At 39.6% G+C, this 19,707-nt stretch overlaps 1 protein-coding gene across 1 annotated transcript; it reads left to right on the top strand.

Annotated features, from left to right (window-relative positions):
- Positions 1 to 15,109: 15,109 nt before the first annotated feature.
- Positions 15,110 to 18,364, top strand: LOC129241163 (transient receptor potential cation channel subfamily V member 5). Its single transcript, XM_054877352.1, has 9 exons — positions 15,110 to 15,732; positions 15,797 to 16,023; positions 16,085 to 16,595; positions 16,653 to 16,953; positions 17,017 to 17,135; positions 17,189 to 17,296; positions 17,359 to 17,510; positions 17,568 to 18,102; positions 18,161 to 18,364. The coding sequence occupies exons 1-9, from the start codon at positions 15,334 to 15,336 to the stop codon at positions 18,326 to 18,328; spliced, it is 2,520 nt and encodes an 839-aa protein (XP_054733327.1). The 5' UTR covers positions 15,110 to 15,333; the 3' UTR covers positions 18,329 to 18,364.
- Positions 18,365 to 19,707: the final 1,343 nt, after the last annotated feature.

Genomic DNA, 19,707 nt, shown 5'->3' on the forward strand with positions numbered 1-19,707 from the left:
CGTAGAGTGCACAGTACCACCACGGCACTCACCGTCATAAACACTCAGGTAAACCGCGGACTAAACCAAAACCGCCCCTGCGAGAGGACTGTCCTAGTAGCGTTGGACCTACAAAAGGCTTTCGATACAGTCAGCCACGCCACGCTACTAGATGACATTTTACAGTCGACACTCCCGCCAGGGCTGAAGAGGTGGTCCGCGAACTACCTGAGCGGTCGTCACTCGTCGGTAATATTTCGAGACCAAACCTCAAAACAGAGAAAAATAAAGCAAGGAGTACCGCAGGGTGGTGTCCTTTCACCCCTTGCTTTTTAATTTCTATATTTCGAAACTCCCCCAGCCACCAGAGGGAGTCTCACTGGTCTCATATGCCGACGACTGCACGATAATGGCGTCGGGCAATGACATTGATGGCCTATGCTCTAAAGTAAACGACTACCTCGCCCGCCTTTCTCGCTTCTTCACTGCGAGAAACTTAAAACTTTCTGCCACTAAATCCACGGCGACCCTTTTTACCACCTGGACAAAGGAGGTCAAGCTGCCACTTCAGATGCACGTCGATGATACCCCAATACCGACGGTTAACAACCCCAGAATTTTGGGAGTCACCTTTGACAGCTTGCTCTCCTTCTCAGCGCACACAACCGCTATTGCGACGAGAGTACAGAATCGCAACAAGGTCCTCAAGTCGCTCGCCGGCAGCACTTGGGGCAAAGACAAAGAAATGTTGCTGTCGACTTTCAAAGCAATAGGCCGACCGGTTCTTAACTATGCCGCGCCTGTCTGGTCGCCTGGAACCAGTGATACGCAGTGGACGAAGCTCCAGACCTGCCAGAATACTGCCATCAGGACCGCGACAGGATGTCTCCTGATGTCCCCTATCCAACATTTGCATGACGAGGCGCACATGCTCCCGGTTAAGGAGCACAACAAAATGCTCGGCAAGCAGTTTCTGCTTGGGTGTCACCGTAGGCCTCACCTATGCAGACACCTGCTCGAGCCTGAGCCACCTCCCAGGCATATCAGGAGACACTTCCTCAACTACGTGGACGAGATCCAGGACAAAACGGACAGACCACTCCAGGGTCAGACAGTGTACAGACAGGCCATTAACGACATTCATCGGGAGACCCTTACCACCTTCTTAAGCTCCCGACCCCCAAATGCCGTTATCGGAGTCCAACCACCACCTATCGCAGACGAAGAGCTCCAGCTTCCCCGAGAGTCCCGCGTAATCTTGGCACAATTACGTTCTGGATACTGTTGCAGGTTAAACTCCTACCTATCCAGAATCGACCCCGACATACCAAACACATGTCCGACATGTGAAGGTACCCCGCACGAGACTAACCACCTCTTCACATGCCCCCTAAAACCGACTCATCTAACACCCCTCTCCCTCTGGACCCAACCCGTCGAAACAGCCAGTTTCCTGGGCCTACCGTTAGATGAGCTAGACGAAGACGACCGGTAATTACACTACACTGACAGGGCGAAGATACTGCTACAACAATAACAACAACAGCAAAACCCACTCAGCAGTGGCTAAAACACAATATTCCTGAGTTCATAGCCGCAGAAGTTTGGCCGTCTGGAAGTCCAAATCTGAATCCATTGCACTACAGTTTGTGCCAGAATTGGAGAACATGGCCTGTCGAAGAATTCACAGAAATTTGGGGACTCTCAAACAATCTTTGGTTCGAGCACCAGCGATCATGGAAACCGTGCGTGCGGCAATAACTGAATGGCCCAATCGTTTAAAGGCGTGTGTAAAAGCGAATGATGACCATTTCGAATGAAAATTGAAATTTTTTTTAATATTTACATGATTAAATAAAACTAACTGCATAAAAATGATTATAATTTCATATCTATAACGGACTTAATTTGTAACAGAACTGGCAGGACTACGTAAATCCGACTGCCGTGCGAACGACAATTGTTATGCATTAGGGTGTGCGGCTATTTTCCAAAAAAAAATTAAACTATGTTTCTATTCATTATAACTTATTTTTTTGCTAAATACTCATCTTTGATCCTCAAGCAAGTATAAATTTGTCTAATATTTCAAATGTTTACAAAATACTTTCTCTTTTATGCTGTACTTTTTTTTAATTTAAAACCATATGCCAGTTAAAAGCACACACGAACATATCTTACTTTAGAAAATATTTATTTTTTACTTAAAACAACAATGCGTCCTTATTACGTCCAAATAAGCCAATTGTCATAAAATCCAAAAAAAAATTTAATTAAACAAAAATTTATATGTATTTACAATTTAGTGCAGTGGAGTCATATTTAGCATATTTATGAATTACTGAGATTTTTTATTAGCAATACAACTACTGCGCATCACTAACATTCACTTTTTTAGCCTTCAAAAGACTTGAAAAAAAGTTGCGATTTTCATAATTTGTCCATTTTATATATTATACAAACAAACAAACAAATATATATACATATATACACATACATACATATACCTTTGTTAGTATCTATTACTGTAAAACTTATTCCAATACTTAATTTTTCACTCGATTAAAGATTTTGTAGATTTTTTATAATTATGAAAATGAATGGCGAAAACCGATTGTAGCCCGCAAAAAAAAGAAAGAAAGTAAGAAAAAAATTAAGTGTTGAATGCATTGTATTTGTACTTTTATTCAGGAATCTTTTTGTATTCAAAAACTGTTTTCCATTATTTTAAGCATTTAACAGAATATAAAAAACAAAAATCATTATGTACTACGATTACTAACAATATTTATTGTGAAACAATAATAAGAATTCAATAAAATTAAAAACAGTATACATGCATGTTTCGAAAATATGAAGTGCAGTGTTTCATTTGAGAAATGCCGAATTGCTGATGGCCATCCTGAAGAACTGCAACGCTTTTCACTGCAAGGAATTTCCAAATGCCTCCCACTAAATCCACGGCGACACTCTTTACCACTTGGACGAAGGAGGTCAAACCACCATTCCCATGGCAGCCGGTTCGACGTTACCGGAGTGACTCTGGTTTTTCCCCGACCAAGGACTGCCACCCCAAAAAACTAACTCTGTCTAGTGCACCGTACCTTACCTCTCATCTGCCGTCACAGGAGCAGATCTATGCACAAGTTTGCTTCAAATACTTCTCTTCAGGGCTGGCATCGAACCCAACCCTGGAGGCGAAGTTTAATACTGTTGCATATGCCAAAAACGACTCTAGCCGAACTCAACATCGGTTAGATGTAATAAGTGCGACGGATGGTGCTCAGGCCTTAACACATACTGCGAGTGGTCCACACGGTATTGCTCCCGCCATCTGGGTCCCCCAGCCCATACGGCTACCACATCATCAAATGAGCTGACGCTACCATCCGCCACCACAAACCAAACTATCTAGGAACTCACTACAGCAAAAGAACTCCCCCACATACACCTACCCCAACCCTTTTGCTCCAACCCTGGTGCGGGGCAAACCAACAGCTCTTGATCTTGTCTTGTCACCTGGTACCAGTGATTCGCAGTGGATAAAGCTACAAAGTTGTCAAAATACTGATAGCAGGACATCCCCTTGCAACAATTACACAATGAGGCATCAGTGCTCCCTGTCAAGTAGCACAATAAAAATGCTCAACATCATAAAAATGCTTATCATCCCTGTAAACATTTGCTTGAGCCTGAACCACCTCCCAGGCACGTCAGAAAACATTTCTTCAACTATTCTAACGAGATCCAGAACAAATCGAACCTACAGGGCAGTATGCAGAGAAACACTAAATGGCATTCATCGGGAGACCCTTACCACATTCCTAAACTCCCAACATCTAAATGACGTCGTCGGAGTCCAACCATCACCTATTGCAGCCGAAGAGCTTCACTGCCTCGCGAGACCTGCGCAACTTTGATCCATTTGCATTCTGGATATTGTGACAGGTTGAACTCAATCAGAATCGACCCTGCCAAACCCAATATATGTCCAGCATGTTTATGCTGCTACACCAACAACAACAACTGTTATATAAGAATATTACACAAGATACATATATGACGACGTAAGAGGATTTAAAAACTTTCAAAACTACTTTTGCTGATCACCCAGTATACCCACGGTGCGGCAAAGACCCCATTTCACTAGGAATGCAGTTTCCATCAACTCTAGACTTTGAGAAAAGTGGTTAAAGTGTAAAAACAAATCACGCTTTTGGTAATGCTTGAGAAGATCTAGCAAAAAAAACAAAAGTTTATAGGAGCAGTGCAGCATATCGGCCAACGCCTTAAAACAGGTTCCTATATTTTCGATTTTTTTTTGTTCAGGAATTCAAATCAAAATCAAACAAAATCGGTGTCAAAATCGACAATAAAAACAACATAACGACTGAAATTGATCGAGAGTACTTCCCGCGACCCGATGCTACGTTGCGTTAAAAAGACACCTACCATAAAATTTCGCATTCTTGGAATACCAGCGAAAATTACTTTATCGTACTTTTATCGTACCGGTACTTATACTCAACAGGATCAATTAACAAAAACTCAAGGTTTTTGAGTGTAAAAACCACGAAAAAGTTTTGGTGCTGTTTCCGAAAATTGCATTTGGAGAGTACATACAATTCAATCACGAGCTTTAAAGACTGTAAAAACACTCGTACATTGTCTTGACAATAAAATTTAACCGTCTAATTTAACCAGCCGGCCATATTATAAGGGCAAACGAAGCACATCCACAAAAGAAAATACTACTGGGTACGCGCAGAAGAAATAGAGGCAAAGCAAGACTAAAACACAGATGGTTGGATGGCGTAGATGGGGGCTTTGAGCTATTTGGTATACGTTGTTGTAAAACTCATGCCTCGAATTGGAGACAAATGTTACAGCAAGCCAAGACCCGGACCGAGTTGGTGAGCCTCCAATGATGATGATAATAGAACCTTCCACTCAGGCTAAAATTAAAGACCGAATTTACTTGTAATTTATTTATTGAACAGCAAAACCTAATTTGAGCGAAGTTTGAGAACCTACCGAAATTAAACAAAAACTGATCAAATTTCGTACTTGGGACTTAAAGCTTACATTTTCAAAATCACATTTCTGTACAATTATCTAGTGCTCAGTGGTAGCGACTAGCAAGAGAGGGTACTACCACACGCCTCCCTCTTGGTATGGAAATTGTAGATCCACCCAGCTCAACATACAAACTGCAAAGTACGATTAGCATTTTCACTTCAGCCAACACGAGATGGGTTGATAGTCTCACATGTAATGCTACAAAAAGAATTTGGTCAAAATGGGGCGTCAGGCACTCAAAGGCTTTACTTAATCGGTTAAGAAAAAAACGTCTCTCTCTATGTTAGTTGCTTTGATGAAAGGCCACTGCCTTCTAGGTCGAGATTCTCATAAATTGAACGTTTCGACTACTGCAGAAGCGGCAAGAATGAGTAGGAGAAGGAGTTCGTTAGACAATTTCTTTGTTACTTTCCCGCGTGTCATACCCCTAGGTTTATAAGTAGATACTCGTCTCATAGTTCTTGAATGATGCTGATGACCTTAGGGATATAAGTGCAGTCAGATCAATGGTTCAACGAGGAGTAGCAGGTAACTTGCTACTACAATAGATCGGTAACTGTCTAAGTGAGTTGGTATAAAGAACGACTGCCACTTCTACCAATGTACCAGGAAGTACCTACCTTTCGGCAACTGTCTAGGTGAGTTGCTATAAAGAACGTCTGCCACTTCTACCTATGTACCAGGAAGTACCTACCTACCAGTGGTAGCAATTTTTATAATCGAAAATTTGTTTCCATTTTTATTGTCGTGTGTCTGCCTTGGTTTTGATCTTATTAGCCTAAAATTAAAGGACCAAGTTGCCGACGAACTGACCGCCCGATTGGCGCAACAGTTTGGTAGCGACCAAGACCGACCATCGGTTGTAGTTGTTAGCTAAGTAAGTAAGTTAGTTTAAAACGGTGTTTGGAAAGGTGCGTCTTCCTTCCATATTGAACACACAACCTGGAGAAGTAGGAGTTTAACTTGCAATGAGTAACTGTAATGATAAATAAAATAAGACCACTCGTGAGCTTCGTCTGCATTATTGGCATATATGATTTCCAATTGCGGTGTTCTTGGGGAGAGAGTTGGTGAAGGTGTTAGGTGTCTCGATGTCGTTGGTTGCCTGCTGTTGGCCCAACAAGTTAAGCGGCTAACAAACATTTAGCAGAACCTGGACTTTTAGCTTAAGTCTGGACTTTTGCTTATACCGGTTGGTGTCTGCTGGGGTTGTATCCATGATAATAACCGAACAGTAGTTGCTTGCAGTGCATTATATCCTAGTTCACAATGGGGAGTGTAAGAAACTTAATGTGGACGAGTTCCGTGGAAATTGGAAACCATCTATTTTCGGGCCTGAGTATGTAATTCGGATATCATAATCACTGTTAACTAATTAAAAATATGGTTAATCAGTTTACAGGCAATCGTTACTAGCAGCAAACAAAGCACAAACGATATCCGCGCGTTTACAGCAAGAAGGGCTGGAGGGAAGGGTGCTGCCATAACTTCAACTTTTCGGAATACCCTCCGCCACAATATCACCGATTCGTTTTACTGATAACAGGCTTACGAGGGCAACGCTGAAAATACTCGTATCTGCAGATGAAGTTTCATATGACGACAATGCGAATGGGTCAAGATATTAGTAGTGGAATCTGCTATCTTCTCTCGGCAAGTCTCTAAGAGTTGAGCACACAGACTGCCTGGTTGTTGCAATGTTTTCCAGGCCGAGATGAATACGAGGGGTGCCTTTTATATTTCGGGATTTGGCAACCCTGGTGTTGCAATCTGGCAACTGACAGCTGTATCGCAAAGTTTGACATTTTTTGGCTTTTACGTACTCAGAACGTTTTGAAATACCAGCGCTATTTGTGTTGTTTACAGTAACTTAAAAGATTCATCTCGGTCCAAAAATTAAATCGTTAACATTTTCGTGCGATTATTTTTTACAACTTTCGATGTGGATTAACTCAGCAACATTGCATGGATGAACTTAATTCATTTTTTGGCGATGAAGCTCCATCAAGGACCAGTGTTTATCGATAGTATGGTGAATTCAATCGTGGTCGTAGTTCACTCCAAGACGAATTTCGTGAAGGTCGTCCAAAATCAGTTGTTGTTCCGAAAACCATTGATGCTGTGCGCGAACTGATATTGCAAGATCGTCATGTGACCTATCGTGAGATTGAGACAATCTTAGGCATTAGTGGGACCAGCATACATTCAGTATTGCATAAACATTTGACTGTGAAAAAAATTTGTTCGCGTTGGATCCCACACAATTTGTCAATCGCTCAAAAAAAGGCTCGTGTCGATTGGTCGAAGGAAATGCTCAAAAAATACTATCGCGGGGCTTCGAAACACGTCTATGGCATCGTGACAGGTGATGAATCATGGATTTACGCGTATGAGCCCGAAAGTAAACAGCAGTCGACTGTATGGGTGTTTCAAGATGAGCCAAATCCAATAAAAGTTGTTCGCGCCCGAAGCACTTCCAAGCAAATGATCGCCTGTTTTTGCGGAAAAACTGGACATGTCGCAACCGTACCACTAGAACAACGCAGAACAGTAAATTCTAAGTGGTACACAACCATTTGTTTGCCAGTTGTCTTCAAAGAAATTAGGAAAACCAATCGCCAAAGACGGATCACTCTTCACCAGGACAATGCGAGCTCTCACACATCGGCTCAAACAACTGCATTTTTGAGCACCCAAAACAACGAATTAATGGGTCATCCGCCGTATAGTCCTGACTTGGCCCCGAATGACTTCTTTTTATTCCCGTACGTAAAAAACAAACTGAGAGGTCAACGTTTTTCGACACCTGAAGAAGCGGTTGCGGCATTCAGAATACATGTTTTGGAGGTACCTCATTCAGAGTGGCAAAAGTGCTTCGACAATTGGTTCAAACGCATGCAAAAGTGTATAGATCTTCATGGAGAATATTTTGAAAAACAATAAAGTGATTTTCGATGATTAAAATTGGTTTTTGTTCTCTAATCCCGACATATAAAAGGCACCCCCCATCGTCGAGCCATACTTTGTGTTAATTTGTGCGCAAGTTGTGGAGGTAATCGGCTCCAAATCAGCCGAATTTGCTTTGTTAACTATTTGACTGCCCATATTTGTTTTCCTTTGAGTTTTTGCTTAACTATTGCCCAAACTTTTTCAATGCAGTTGGCATCAGGCGATTCTGAAGTTCAATTCAACATTTCAATCCCATTTTGCTGTTTTCACGAACCAGTTTCAGTTTCGAAGCTCGGGATCGTTACCTTCTTGTAGAGTTGAAGTCTAGCTAGTTTCTCGAAACATCTTCCTAGCTGACGGTAGAAATGTTTGGACCCACACGCTGTGAGGTATGAGCACAATCTATGGAAATATCTGAAACGGTCAACAAAAGAAATGTTGCAGTTAAAGACAGCAATAGAGAATTGTGTAGAGCTGATGAAGAGAAAGCAGAAGCGTTTTCTCAACATTCATACACAGTTTTTCAACCAAGTGATGTCAGCGATAGTAGATTAAAAAACAAAGTAGACAACTTTCTTAATTCGCCTTTTGAAATAAGTTTACCAAATTGAAAAATCACCATTGGAGAGGTTGAAGATGAAATACAAAAATTAAGAAATATAAAATGTCCTTGATTTGACAAAAATTGGCGAGGACACCATTAAAAATTTGACTCCAATATGCATTCGTTTATTGACATTAATTTATAACGCAATATTGCGTTTAGACTACTCTCCAGTCAATGAAAATGTGCCGAAGTAATTAAGATACCGAAGTCGAAAAACCCTGAAACTACAATAATATTTCATGACTATCCGATGAATCCGCTGGTTATATTTTCCACGGTATTTGAAAAAATATTCTTGAGAAGATTGTTGTTAGTGTTGGATGAACTTGGTATCATCAGTTTGGGTTCAAAAAGGGACATGGAATACCTAAGCAGTCCCATCGAGTTGTGAATGTCATCACAGATGCAATAGAAAATAAAAAGTACTGTATATAAGTAAGTAAAAAGCAGTATTTTTAATATACAACAAGCGTTTGATAGAGTTTGGTACGCTGGTATTTAATACAAAATAAATTAATGACATTCGGCTCCACAGTTTCTATTAATTAAATAAATTTTCAACAACAAAACTAAGCATCCTCAAAGCTGGAGCTCCACAAGGAAGTGTTTTGGATCCTGTGCTCTATACTATATTTACATCCGACATCCCTGTATCAAACGACATTAACATGGCAATATATGCTGATGACAAGGCTATTATTGCAACCAACAGTTTTCCGGCGGAAGCATCGCAACATCTACAATCAGAGCTTGACTTTATCGGTACGTGGCTATTTCAATGGAAAATTCGAGTCAATTCGCAAAAAATTAGTTAAAGCTGCTTTTGCATTGGGAAAGGGAGACTGCCCAAAAGTTTCACTTAATGGTTCCGAAATCACCTATAGCGATTCTATTAAATATCTTGTAGTTCACCCTGATAAACATTGGCCAAATCGTTTTTCGAAGAAGCAATTCCAAACATGAACTGGATGCTTTACAGTTCGCTGAAGTTGTCGATTATCAGCAGTACACCAGGACCGACGTGTGCAACTATTCGCCCAAAAGGACGACTCATTCGTTATTTCATTTATGTCTTCGACTCCTTCAAATATTTTTCTGTATTTGCATATAATATTGTATTTTTGGACCTTTAAGGGGTTACATACGTCCAGAATTTTCTTTCTGTGGAAGCCGATTGTAAAAATATTCCATAGATACAAAGTTATGATAGAAAATTGTAACTGCCCGACGAGAGTTTGATGCGCACAGGTAGCTGTCCTTCGTTTGATGACTTGAAAGCTTAAACTCGTTTTTCTCGAAATAACTTTTTCCGGCACGGTCTGCATGATAACTCGTACAGTTTTTAATATTTTTTGATGCGCTTTTTTTTTAATATTCAAAAGTGTTTTCTCTATATTAAAAAATATTAAAATTTTATAAACATAATTAAAGTGTGACATTTACGAAGTAAAACACATACTTTTTTTTTAAATGGTGTAAATTGCAAAATTTTGCGAAATTCAAAAATCCGGCGCGACGGACTGTAACTACAACTTTATTTTACAAGAGAGAAATGGTACAGACCGTGAAGCAACTTTTTTTTAATTGTACTTTGGGTCACGTGATTTTTTATATACTAATTTTTGTAAAGAAAAATTAAAATACATTTTTTTATAAAGTTTAAGTACTAATAAACAATGTATACATTTTTTGTATATATATTTGTATTGTTGTCCCTCTTAAAAACAGTTTTTCTTTTAGCGCAATTTTGGCGCTGCACAGTGGTCCCGCCGCGTAGGAAGAGCGGTCATAAGAACTTTTGGCGTGATAAATGACTTTTTAGTACGTTTTTAAGTTGAGAAATGTTTTTATTTGTTAAAAAAACATTAAGACATATAAAAAGTAATGTATATGGGGCATTCTTCGCCAACCGGACACCCCCATCTGCCCAGAACAGTTTTTATAAAAAAAATTTTTCCCTATGCCGAAATAAAAGCTTATGTCATGTACTTTAATTTGTCATGTGGCACTTTTTAAATATTCAAGATGGACGACGAATATTGACAAATATGTTGGAAAACACCAAAAAAAAATGAAGTAGTTTGTTAAGAAAAGTAGAGAGAGAGATTCTGGTGCAACGTTCGACTGTTTCATTAACAGCACTAGTTCTTGATGTATTTCACATGTCAAACGGTACAGAAATAATTTGAACAAATTATAGAAAAGTCTAAACGAATTATTAAAAATAAATCTGTCAAACAGTTCTTTTTAGGACTATTATCGCATCTGTTGTCGATATCGCTAAACTTCGTAAAACATTGTTTAACAGTTTTATTGACAACACAAGTTCTGTATATGTCTTAATCGTTAAACTGTCTGGAGATTATTATAAAAAATTCTGAAAGAATAAATTAATATCTAATACCTGTCAAACAGTTCTTTTCAGAACTATTATCGCCTAAAAAATGTCGGGAAAATCGAGAAGAGATCGATGCATTAATCCCTTTAATAATCCCAATAATAAACAATGATCGATCACCTCCGACCCATGAATGAGCACTTTATGAACTGATGCAGGTAAATTATACCATGAATATTTACTAACTAGAATTTTAGCAGTGTCTAGTGCGTATATTTTGAATTTATTCGAATTAATTTTAAAACCAGATGAAAGACATTGTAGGAGATAACTACATCTGTCTATAACGTGTTTGTCTATTCCTGTGATTTCGGATGATATGGTTGAATGAAGAAAAAATGTTCGTGCTGTATTTCCATCATTAGAGGTGCCACTTCCTCCACATCGCGGTTTGTCAACTATCAAGCCTAATTGTTCTCTAAACTCGCTCTGAACAAATTCTTTTTTCTTAGCTTAAAGTGATTTTTCCTCAGATGAACATGCTTGCCACCTTTTAAATTCGATTCTATAAGAAACATGAAGAAAGTATTCAAAAAATCTAATCCAAGAATGCAGGGGTGATAAACCAAATTCAAATCTACTGGAGTTTACTTGTTTGTTTCTACACTTTTCTAAGTCATTCATTTCTTTACGTGTCGCACCACAAATATATCATTTACTCGTAGATGAGTCACTAAGAGCACAGCACACTTTACCATCAACCATAGTTAATTGTAAAGAATGACTTACTTTATAACTATGGTTATCGATTTTAACAACAGTCGGATTCAAGTCACTAATAGCTTTTTTAAAATGTTCTTCTTCTTGAACACAAAGCGCTTTACTTTCTTTAGCAAATTGAAAACGTATAGGCCCGCAAAACCTTGTGGAGGATGGGCGAGGGTTTTTCCAAATTATCTTATCTGGGTCAGAGGTAATCGATTTACAAATTAATTTCAAGGGTACATAAGATGTAACTATTAAACTTCCATCTTCCGTTCTCGGATCAGAAAAACTTTGCTTGTATTCGCTCTGTCCAGTGCTGCCATCGAAACCCCATTTACCTACTAATTCATACTCAGTGCAACTTGCCTCAGATATATTTACCAATACTGGTTTTTGAAATTCGAGAGCAAGTGTGGTCCAACAAATATTGTAAATTAATTTCGGCAGATGATTCTGTAACGCCAATTCCTGTTGGGTAACATAGGTACAGATTAGACCCTATATCAAGCGCAATCGCAGGTCATCGCAGCTGGAAATTATTTTTCCTTAAAGAGGACATACGTAAGAATATTTTAATGTATTTTTTATTTGTGCAGATTCGTGCGAACTTAGTTAAAACTTTAAAAACTTCTTATAAAAAAAATAAACAGCAAATTTTAAATACCTATTTCGTACGGTCTGAAAACCTATTAAATAATAATTAAAAAAGATAACAAAACGTTTAACATATCGTACATACCTGCAACTTGAATTTCCATTGTAACGGGTGATCAATCATGAGGTGCTTTTTTCAATAGTTAAAAAAAAAAACAAAAATGTAAATTATGTTCAAAACCTTTATTTATTATTTGAAAGGACATTCTTTGACATTTACTTTTTGAATATGACTTCATTCAAATGTTGTCCATTCTGAAGGTCCAATTTTCAATCACTCGTTCGAGCATTTCGACTGGTATGTCGTGAATAACACGCGTAATGTTGGCTTCCAGAGCTTCAATCGTAGCTGGTTTATCAGCATAGACCTTGGACTTCACGAATCCCCAAAGAAAAAAGTCCAAAGGTGTGATATCACAAGATCTTGGTGACCAACTCACAGGTCCTAAACGTGAAATCAGCTGCTCTCCGAAATGACTTCTCAATAAAGTCATTGTTTCACGAGCTGTATGGCAAGTGGCTCCGTCTTGTTGAAACCAAATGTCGTAGAGATCATTAGATTCAATTTCAGGTAGCAAAAAGTCCGATATCATGGTACGGTAGCGAGCACCATTCACAGTTACGTTGCGGCCATCATCATTTTTGAAAAAATATGGACCGATGATTCCACCAGCCCATAAACCACACCAGACCGTTGTTTTCTCTGGGTGTAAAGGTAGCTCTTGAACCTGTTCTGGTTGCTCTTCATCCCAAATACGGCAATTTTGCTTATTGATGTAACCATTGAGCCAGAAATGCGCCTCATCGCTGAACAAAATTTTGCTCGAAAAGAGCGGATCTTCTTCAATCTTTTCAAGAGCCCAATCAGCAAAACGGTGACGTGCAGGAAGGTTATTTGGCTTTAGTTCTTGTACGAGCTGTATTTTGTATGCTTTTAAATGAAGATCCTTCCGTAAAATTCACCAAGTTGTTCCATACGACAGTCCAAGTTGCTGAGAACGGTGCCGAATCGATTCATGGCGGTTTTCACGTACACTCTCTGCTACTGCCGCTATATTCTCAATGCTTCTTGCTGGACGTGGTCTATTCGGTCGAGAATTATCCACCAATGAATATTCGGATTCAAATTTGTTGATGGTATGTCGAATAGTGTTTAAGGCAGGCCGATTATGTTGACCATAATGCGGTCTAAGCGCACGAAAAACATTTGTCACAGAACGCTGATTTTCATAATACAGTTGAACAATTTGTAGACGTTGTTTCGGTGTGAGTCTTTCCATGATGAAATGCCAAACGCTGTTCAACAAATCCACGATGACAGTTTGCCACAACTCGCGCGCGATCTGTAAAAAAAACGCAAATGAAAAAAACTCCTCTTAATTGATCACCCGTTACAACAGGACATAAACACAGTAATGCTTAGAAAAATAACACTTCCCGGAACTACGTAAGTACGTAGCGGAGACCACGCTAACTATCACTTTTCAAATTCTCTTACTTTGGAGGCACAATTATAAGTGAATTGTTTGTGCAGTTGAAATTTCTTTTGTAACTTAAGTTACTATGACTTATGAACTAACATTTAGCTAAATATTGCTGCACAATTTTAACATGACTATTTTCATCCAATGTCCTATGGCGGAACCACTGTGCGCTGCTGGACGTATGTAACCCCTTAAGTTGTGTACGTAGGAACACTGTTTCAAATCGGTTTTCATACGCAGAACTCATTTTGTAAAATAAGCCTAAGCTTTCTAATTTTCTCACAAAACTAAAAAATTGCACAACGCGTATTGTGAAAAGGATACACCTATTAAACAGCATTTAAATTTTTTCTGATTGCCGAAAATTTGTCAGTCACGCTTCTATTAGATAGACTGGAACTGCCACGATAGCAAAGTTGGTTAGCTTTCTCTGTCCTACGAGTGATGATTTCTTCATAGAATATTCCGCTTAGTTTTATTTAGCCTACTCATTTGCCTTCCGAACAACCATAAAAATCTTCAAAATCAAAGAAAGAACGACTTTTTGATGTCATTCAGTTGCATGGATTGAAGGGTCAATCACCTTTAAGTAGACCAAAGCACTTTGGAGACCTTGCGTGCAAATTGTACATATTTGTTTTGTTTTTGTTTTTTTATAAAATTAAAGTAGGAAATGTCAAGGACATCTGTGTGTATTACTCATTCATTGATAGTTATTTGCCGGCTATTCGTGTCCTCTTACAAACACTAAAGAACCTTGCGATTTGTTTACAAACAATATTTTTGAATGAGATTAACAAAAGCGCAAATATAAGATAGTACACATACATACATACCCGTACATGAGTGCATTCATTTGCAACCCTTTTGGTGTTATTTACAGCCTGTAGTGCTTAGTTTAGCGGGCTTGCTGAAGCAGCGAAATGTTGTTCTTTACGGCGTTCTCTTCTACTCGCCGTACAATTATAATTTTTTTAAGACATTCGCTTGCTAATATTTACAATTATTTTTGCGCGCCATTTCTGCTGCAGTAGAAAAGTGAAGGACTGAAAGTGAAAATAGTCCACTTCATTGGTTCCTTGAAAAACTATAATAATTTGCCTAGCAACCAGCCGTTGGTCGACTCGCTGTTAAATCAATGGGATTTTTCAGTGATTTCGCGCAAAGTTTTCGTTGGAATAAATCATTTCTTTTTATAGTTTTAAAAGCATAAAATTAGTATACAAAAATAGATTATAATTATAAAAATGAAAATAAATAAAAAATAACATAACTCGGTAATCTAAGATATCCATTGCTCAAGAAGAGCTCTGTTCTACGAACTCGACGACTCCTGATTTTCTCAGTTCACTCTAAATGTTAGATCACCAATTCGTTTTATGTCTTCTGCACCGCTGATGGTCTAAGAAGCAACGCAACCGTTCGTTTTCGTTTATTTTTCAATTTGATGTTTGGTCTGAGAACGCCCCAGCGCCGCCATGGGGAATACGGAGAGCAATGTTACGAGTGGCGTGAAGAAGCAAGCTGGTGTTTCCACACAGGCGCTTTACAAATTTGTGAATCTCAAAGGCGGCGGTCTACTGGTGGATATGATGAAACGTGCCTGCCAAACGAAACAATTTGCGGAAATCGATCATGCAATAAAAACGAAAGTCGAACCATTTCTCTACAATAAAGGCGCCGGTCGTTATTTTCCCATTTCGAAATTGGTGCTCTTGCGTAATAAGGAACGGGCACGCACCAAACAATTGCCCGAGATTAGAGCGCTCGAGAATCCGGATGATGATTTTAACATACACGACTACTGCACTGAGGTATCGGAGGCTGAATACATTTCGAATCCGAGCGCGTATCGTTTTGTCTGCTGGAATTTAAATGTAGCTTAAATGCTTCTGTTAATTCTTTTGACTTTCCCTCTCTCTAAACTGGTTGACTTTGTAGGAACGTGGCGCTGTTGGTGAAACCATACTGCATCTCTGTCTGCTGAACGCCTCATCGCTGCATGCTGACCTCGCCAAACGCTTGCTTAAGTTCTATCCGAAACTCATACTCGATGTGTATATGTGTGATGAATATTATGGCGAAAGTGTGCTGCACATTGCGATCGTTAACGAGGATCCGGCTATGGTAAAATATCTGCTAGACGCGGGCGCAGATGTGCAGGAACGGTACAGTTTCGAATACAAAGTTGAGTACATCTTAAAAATGTTGTTTCTAATTATTTCGCAGCTGCTGCGGCGCCTTCATGTCCGCTGAGGATCAGAAAGCTTCACGCTACGACTCACCTGAACACGAATATGTCGGCGTACAACCGATTACCAACTACGATGGCTATGTCTATTGGGGCGAATATCCGATGAGTTTTGCTGCTTGTCTTTCGCAGGAAGACTGTTTTCGCTTGGTGTTGGCACGTGGCGCTGATCCCAATCTGCAGGACACAAATGGCAACACTTCGCTGCATATGCTGGTGATCTATGAGAAGATCGAAATGTTCGATGTCGCTTACGAGGTGGGCACCAATATACATTTACGAAATATGCAAAATCTAACCGCAATGACGTTGGCGGCGAAATTGGGACGCGTCGAAATGTTTTTCCATATAATGAGCATCGAACGCGAGATTTACTGGCAATTGGGCAGCATTACTTGTGCAGCGTATCCTCTATCGATGATCGATACGATCGATGTGGAGACCGGAAATATCAACAAAGACTCGGTTTTGAATTTTGTGGTGTTTGGTGTGAGTGGATTACATAGTTGAGAAAAATTCAGTTAATCAGTTCTCTAACACTTGTAGGACAAACTGGAGCACTTGGAGCTGCTGGACGGTGTGGTGATTGATTTGTTGAAGACCAAATGGGAATCTTTTGTCAAGTCACGTTTCTACAAACAATTCTATATGTTCTCGTTTTATTTTTTATTTTCGTTAGTCAGTTTCATTTCGCGACCTGGTCCATCTGCGAAAAACGAGGAGGACGATGATGATGAAGGTGGGGAGGTCTCAGTGTCGCAAGCCACAAATAGCACGTCTGCGTTCCGCAAAGGCGATAAGTGGCTAAAACGACTTATCAAACGCGCAATCGACAAGATGGAATATAGTGAGTTCAATTTCAGCTAGGAGTCTGGGAATCTTATATGTATATCTGAGACCATTTTTGCAGAAACCTTTTGGCTAAACTTCACCGATTACTTCGACGACAACGACGTTGAGTTGGGCCCATCATGGTGGGCGAGTTACGCTGAGTGTCCGCTAATGAACATGGAATCGGACTTGGCAAAGGTAACTATCCTCTTTAAAGCTGTACCGTAAGCTATACTACCTTTTCATTTTAGGTGCGCATTGTTGCAGAAATCATCATATTCTTTGGTTCGATTTTATACTTATTAGCGGCTCTGCGCGAGGCGCGCTTTTTAGGCTATAAAATGTTTGTCGAAAATATGGTAATTGTTCTGTAATGCTTTTAAATTGCCCAACTTTTTCTATGTTCTGTTTTCGCCCGCAGATGACAGCGCCTTCGAGGGTCATGTTTCTTTTCTCCTGTGCGCTCATGATGACTATACCCTGGCTGAGATTATCGTGTTTAACCGAAATCGATGATCATGTCGCGGTCTTCATAATGCTCACTACAGCACCTTACTTTCTATTTTTCTGTCGGTGGGTTCTTAACATTGATTCTCTTACTCTTTTTAAATTAACTTCTTTTTATCTCAGCGGCTTTAAAACTGTCGGTCCTTTCGTTGTGATGATCTATCGCATGGTCATGGGTGATCTCATACGTTTCGTCTCAATCTATCTCGTATTTGTGATGGGCTTTTCGCAAGCCTACTACATTATTTTCCTTACATTCGATAATCCCGCGACACCCGAGGAAATCGACGATTCTGAAACAAATCCCATGCCCTCGCCAATGGAATCCATAGTGGCTATGTTTCTGATGTCGCTCACCAATTTTGGCGACTACTTCGGCGGTATGGGTTCTACGCAACATGAATATGAAGCGAAATCACTTTTCTTCCTTTTCATGGTAATCGTGAGTGTGTTACTGGTGAACATGTTGATCGCCATGATGGGCAACACTTATCAAAAGATCGCCGAAATACGCAATGAATGGCAACGCCAGTGGGCGCGCATAGTTTTGGTGGTGGAGCGTAGTGTGCCTCCAGCTGAGCGGTTGAAGAATTTCATGCACTACAGTCAACCAATGTCGGATGGGCGGCGTGCATTGGTGCTGCGCCTAAATATGAGTGTAAGTTTAGATATTTCTAATCTAATTTGTTTTTTTTTAACATTTTAAAATTTTTTAGGATGAAGACAAGGAAGAGATGAAGGAAGTCCAGGAAATGAAACGCATACACCAACGATTTTCCAAGAAACGTCAGACTGAGCGGGAGGCGCGTGCTCGTAAGAGGCAAGAAGAGTATGAGAAATTTTTTGGCACAAAACCGAAAGGCGAAAATAATAACCCCAGCTAAAGTATACGTAAATACCTTTGAAGGAGCTCACTTGCTTATAGGAGTGTAGTGTGGGATAAGTAGTTAATTGAATTAAGTTATAGTAGAGACTAGGTAGGCAAAATTAGTAAAGTGCGGAAAAGCAAGTTTATTAAAATAATAAATCTATTTTAACAATTTCTGTTTAAAACACATAAAAGAATTAAAAAACGAAACCGACTTTGAAATTGAAAGAAAACAATTTTTGGCGGATGAGGAGGTTAAAATGCCTACTGCATCATCAAAGCTGTCGTCGCAGCGATGGTATGTCCGGTACTAAAACACTCCCTCTTGTTTAGAAACATTGTCCCCTATGGTACCGCTTTCGCATTATTTCAGAGTGGGGTTACATTTCTCTCATTACAAGATCTTTGTTTGTCTGCCTGCGCCCAGAATTTTTTCTGCGGTTTCTTCGCTTATCGCTCTTATCGATTAGATAGATAGGGCTTATGTGACCGATTGCATTCTCCAGCGTTCGACGTTTTTTGTTCCCAAATCATGCATTGAAAAAAGGTGTGTTCAGTATTGCCTTCGGCAGCATCTTAGGGTGTTCGTATTTCCCTATTTAATACAGGTATTTCTGGAAATACCCGTGCTCCGAAAGTATTCGAGTTTTATACAAAATTTACTTCATCGAAGTTCTTACTGCACCATGCAGCGACGTCTTTTATTAGCCTATCCGTCCATCTACCTTGTGTTTCGTTTCTGCAGCGGTCTTGCCATAGCCTTAGCATTTCATCATCATTTCGCACGCTGTAGGTTTTTGACTCCTTCTTCCATTCCCTCTTTCTTTAATGCCCACAACTTTTTCCTCTCAAAGGCTAGTAGTCTATCGGCATTGATGGTATATAGCTGAGTTTGCCATCAGTCTACTGGATGGGATGGTAGGGATGGCTTTCTCTGCTGAGTGTTTTATTTGGAAGGTTAGTCTTGGACAAGTATTTCGCTTTTGATGTAGGATTAAAAAAATAAGCCAAATCCGTTAAATAGTTATGTGCAGAAAAATGTATTATGAAACCAGGACAACTTCATAGGGGACTATCGAGTGCAGCGCTCTTTCGAAGACTTTTGGGATCTTATGATTTATGAAGACCGCCGTAGCCGAGTGGTTTATGCGTGCCTGTGTTTTTGTTGGCCCCGGGCTCGATATTCACTTTAGATATGAAGCGTGAAATGAAAGAAAAGCTTTTTTTCTGATGGTGGTAATCCTTGACACGCAACGGTAAGCCTTCAAGCGTATTTTCGCATTAAAGTAACTTAACCTGATGAATCGCCTCAATTCCTTGATTAAGCTCGCGAAGCATTAATTAGCTCCTTACGGTAGAATTTTCAATGATCTTTATAAAGATCAGTTCATTTCC

Source organism: Anastrepha obliqua, chromosome 3 (assembly GCF_027943255.1).
Source record: "Anastrepha obliqua isolate idAnaObli1 chromosome 3, idAnaObli1_1.0, whole genome shotgun sequence".
Taxonomy (NCBI): domain Eukaryota; kingdom Metazoa; phylum Arthropoda; class Insecta; order Diptera; family Tephritidae; genus Anastrepha; species Anastrepha obliqua.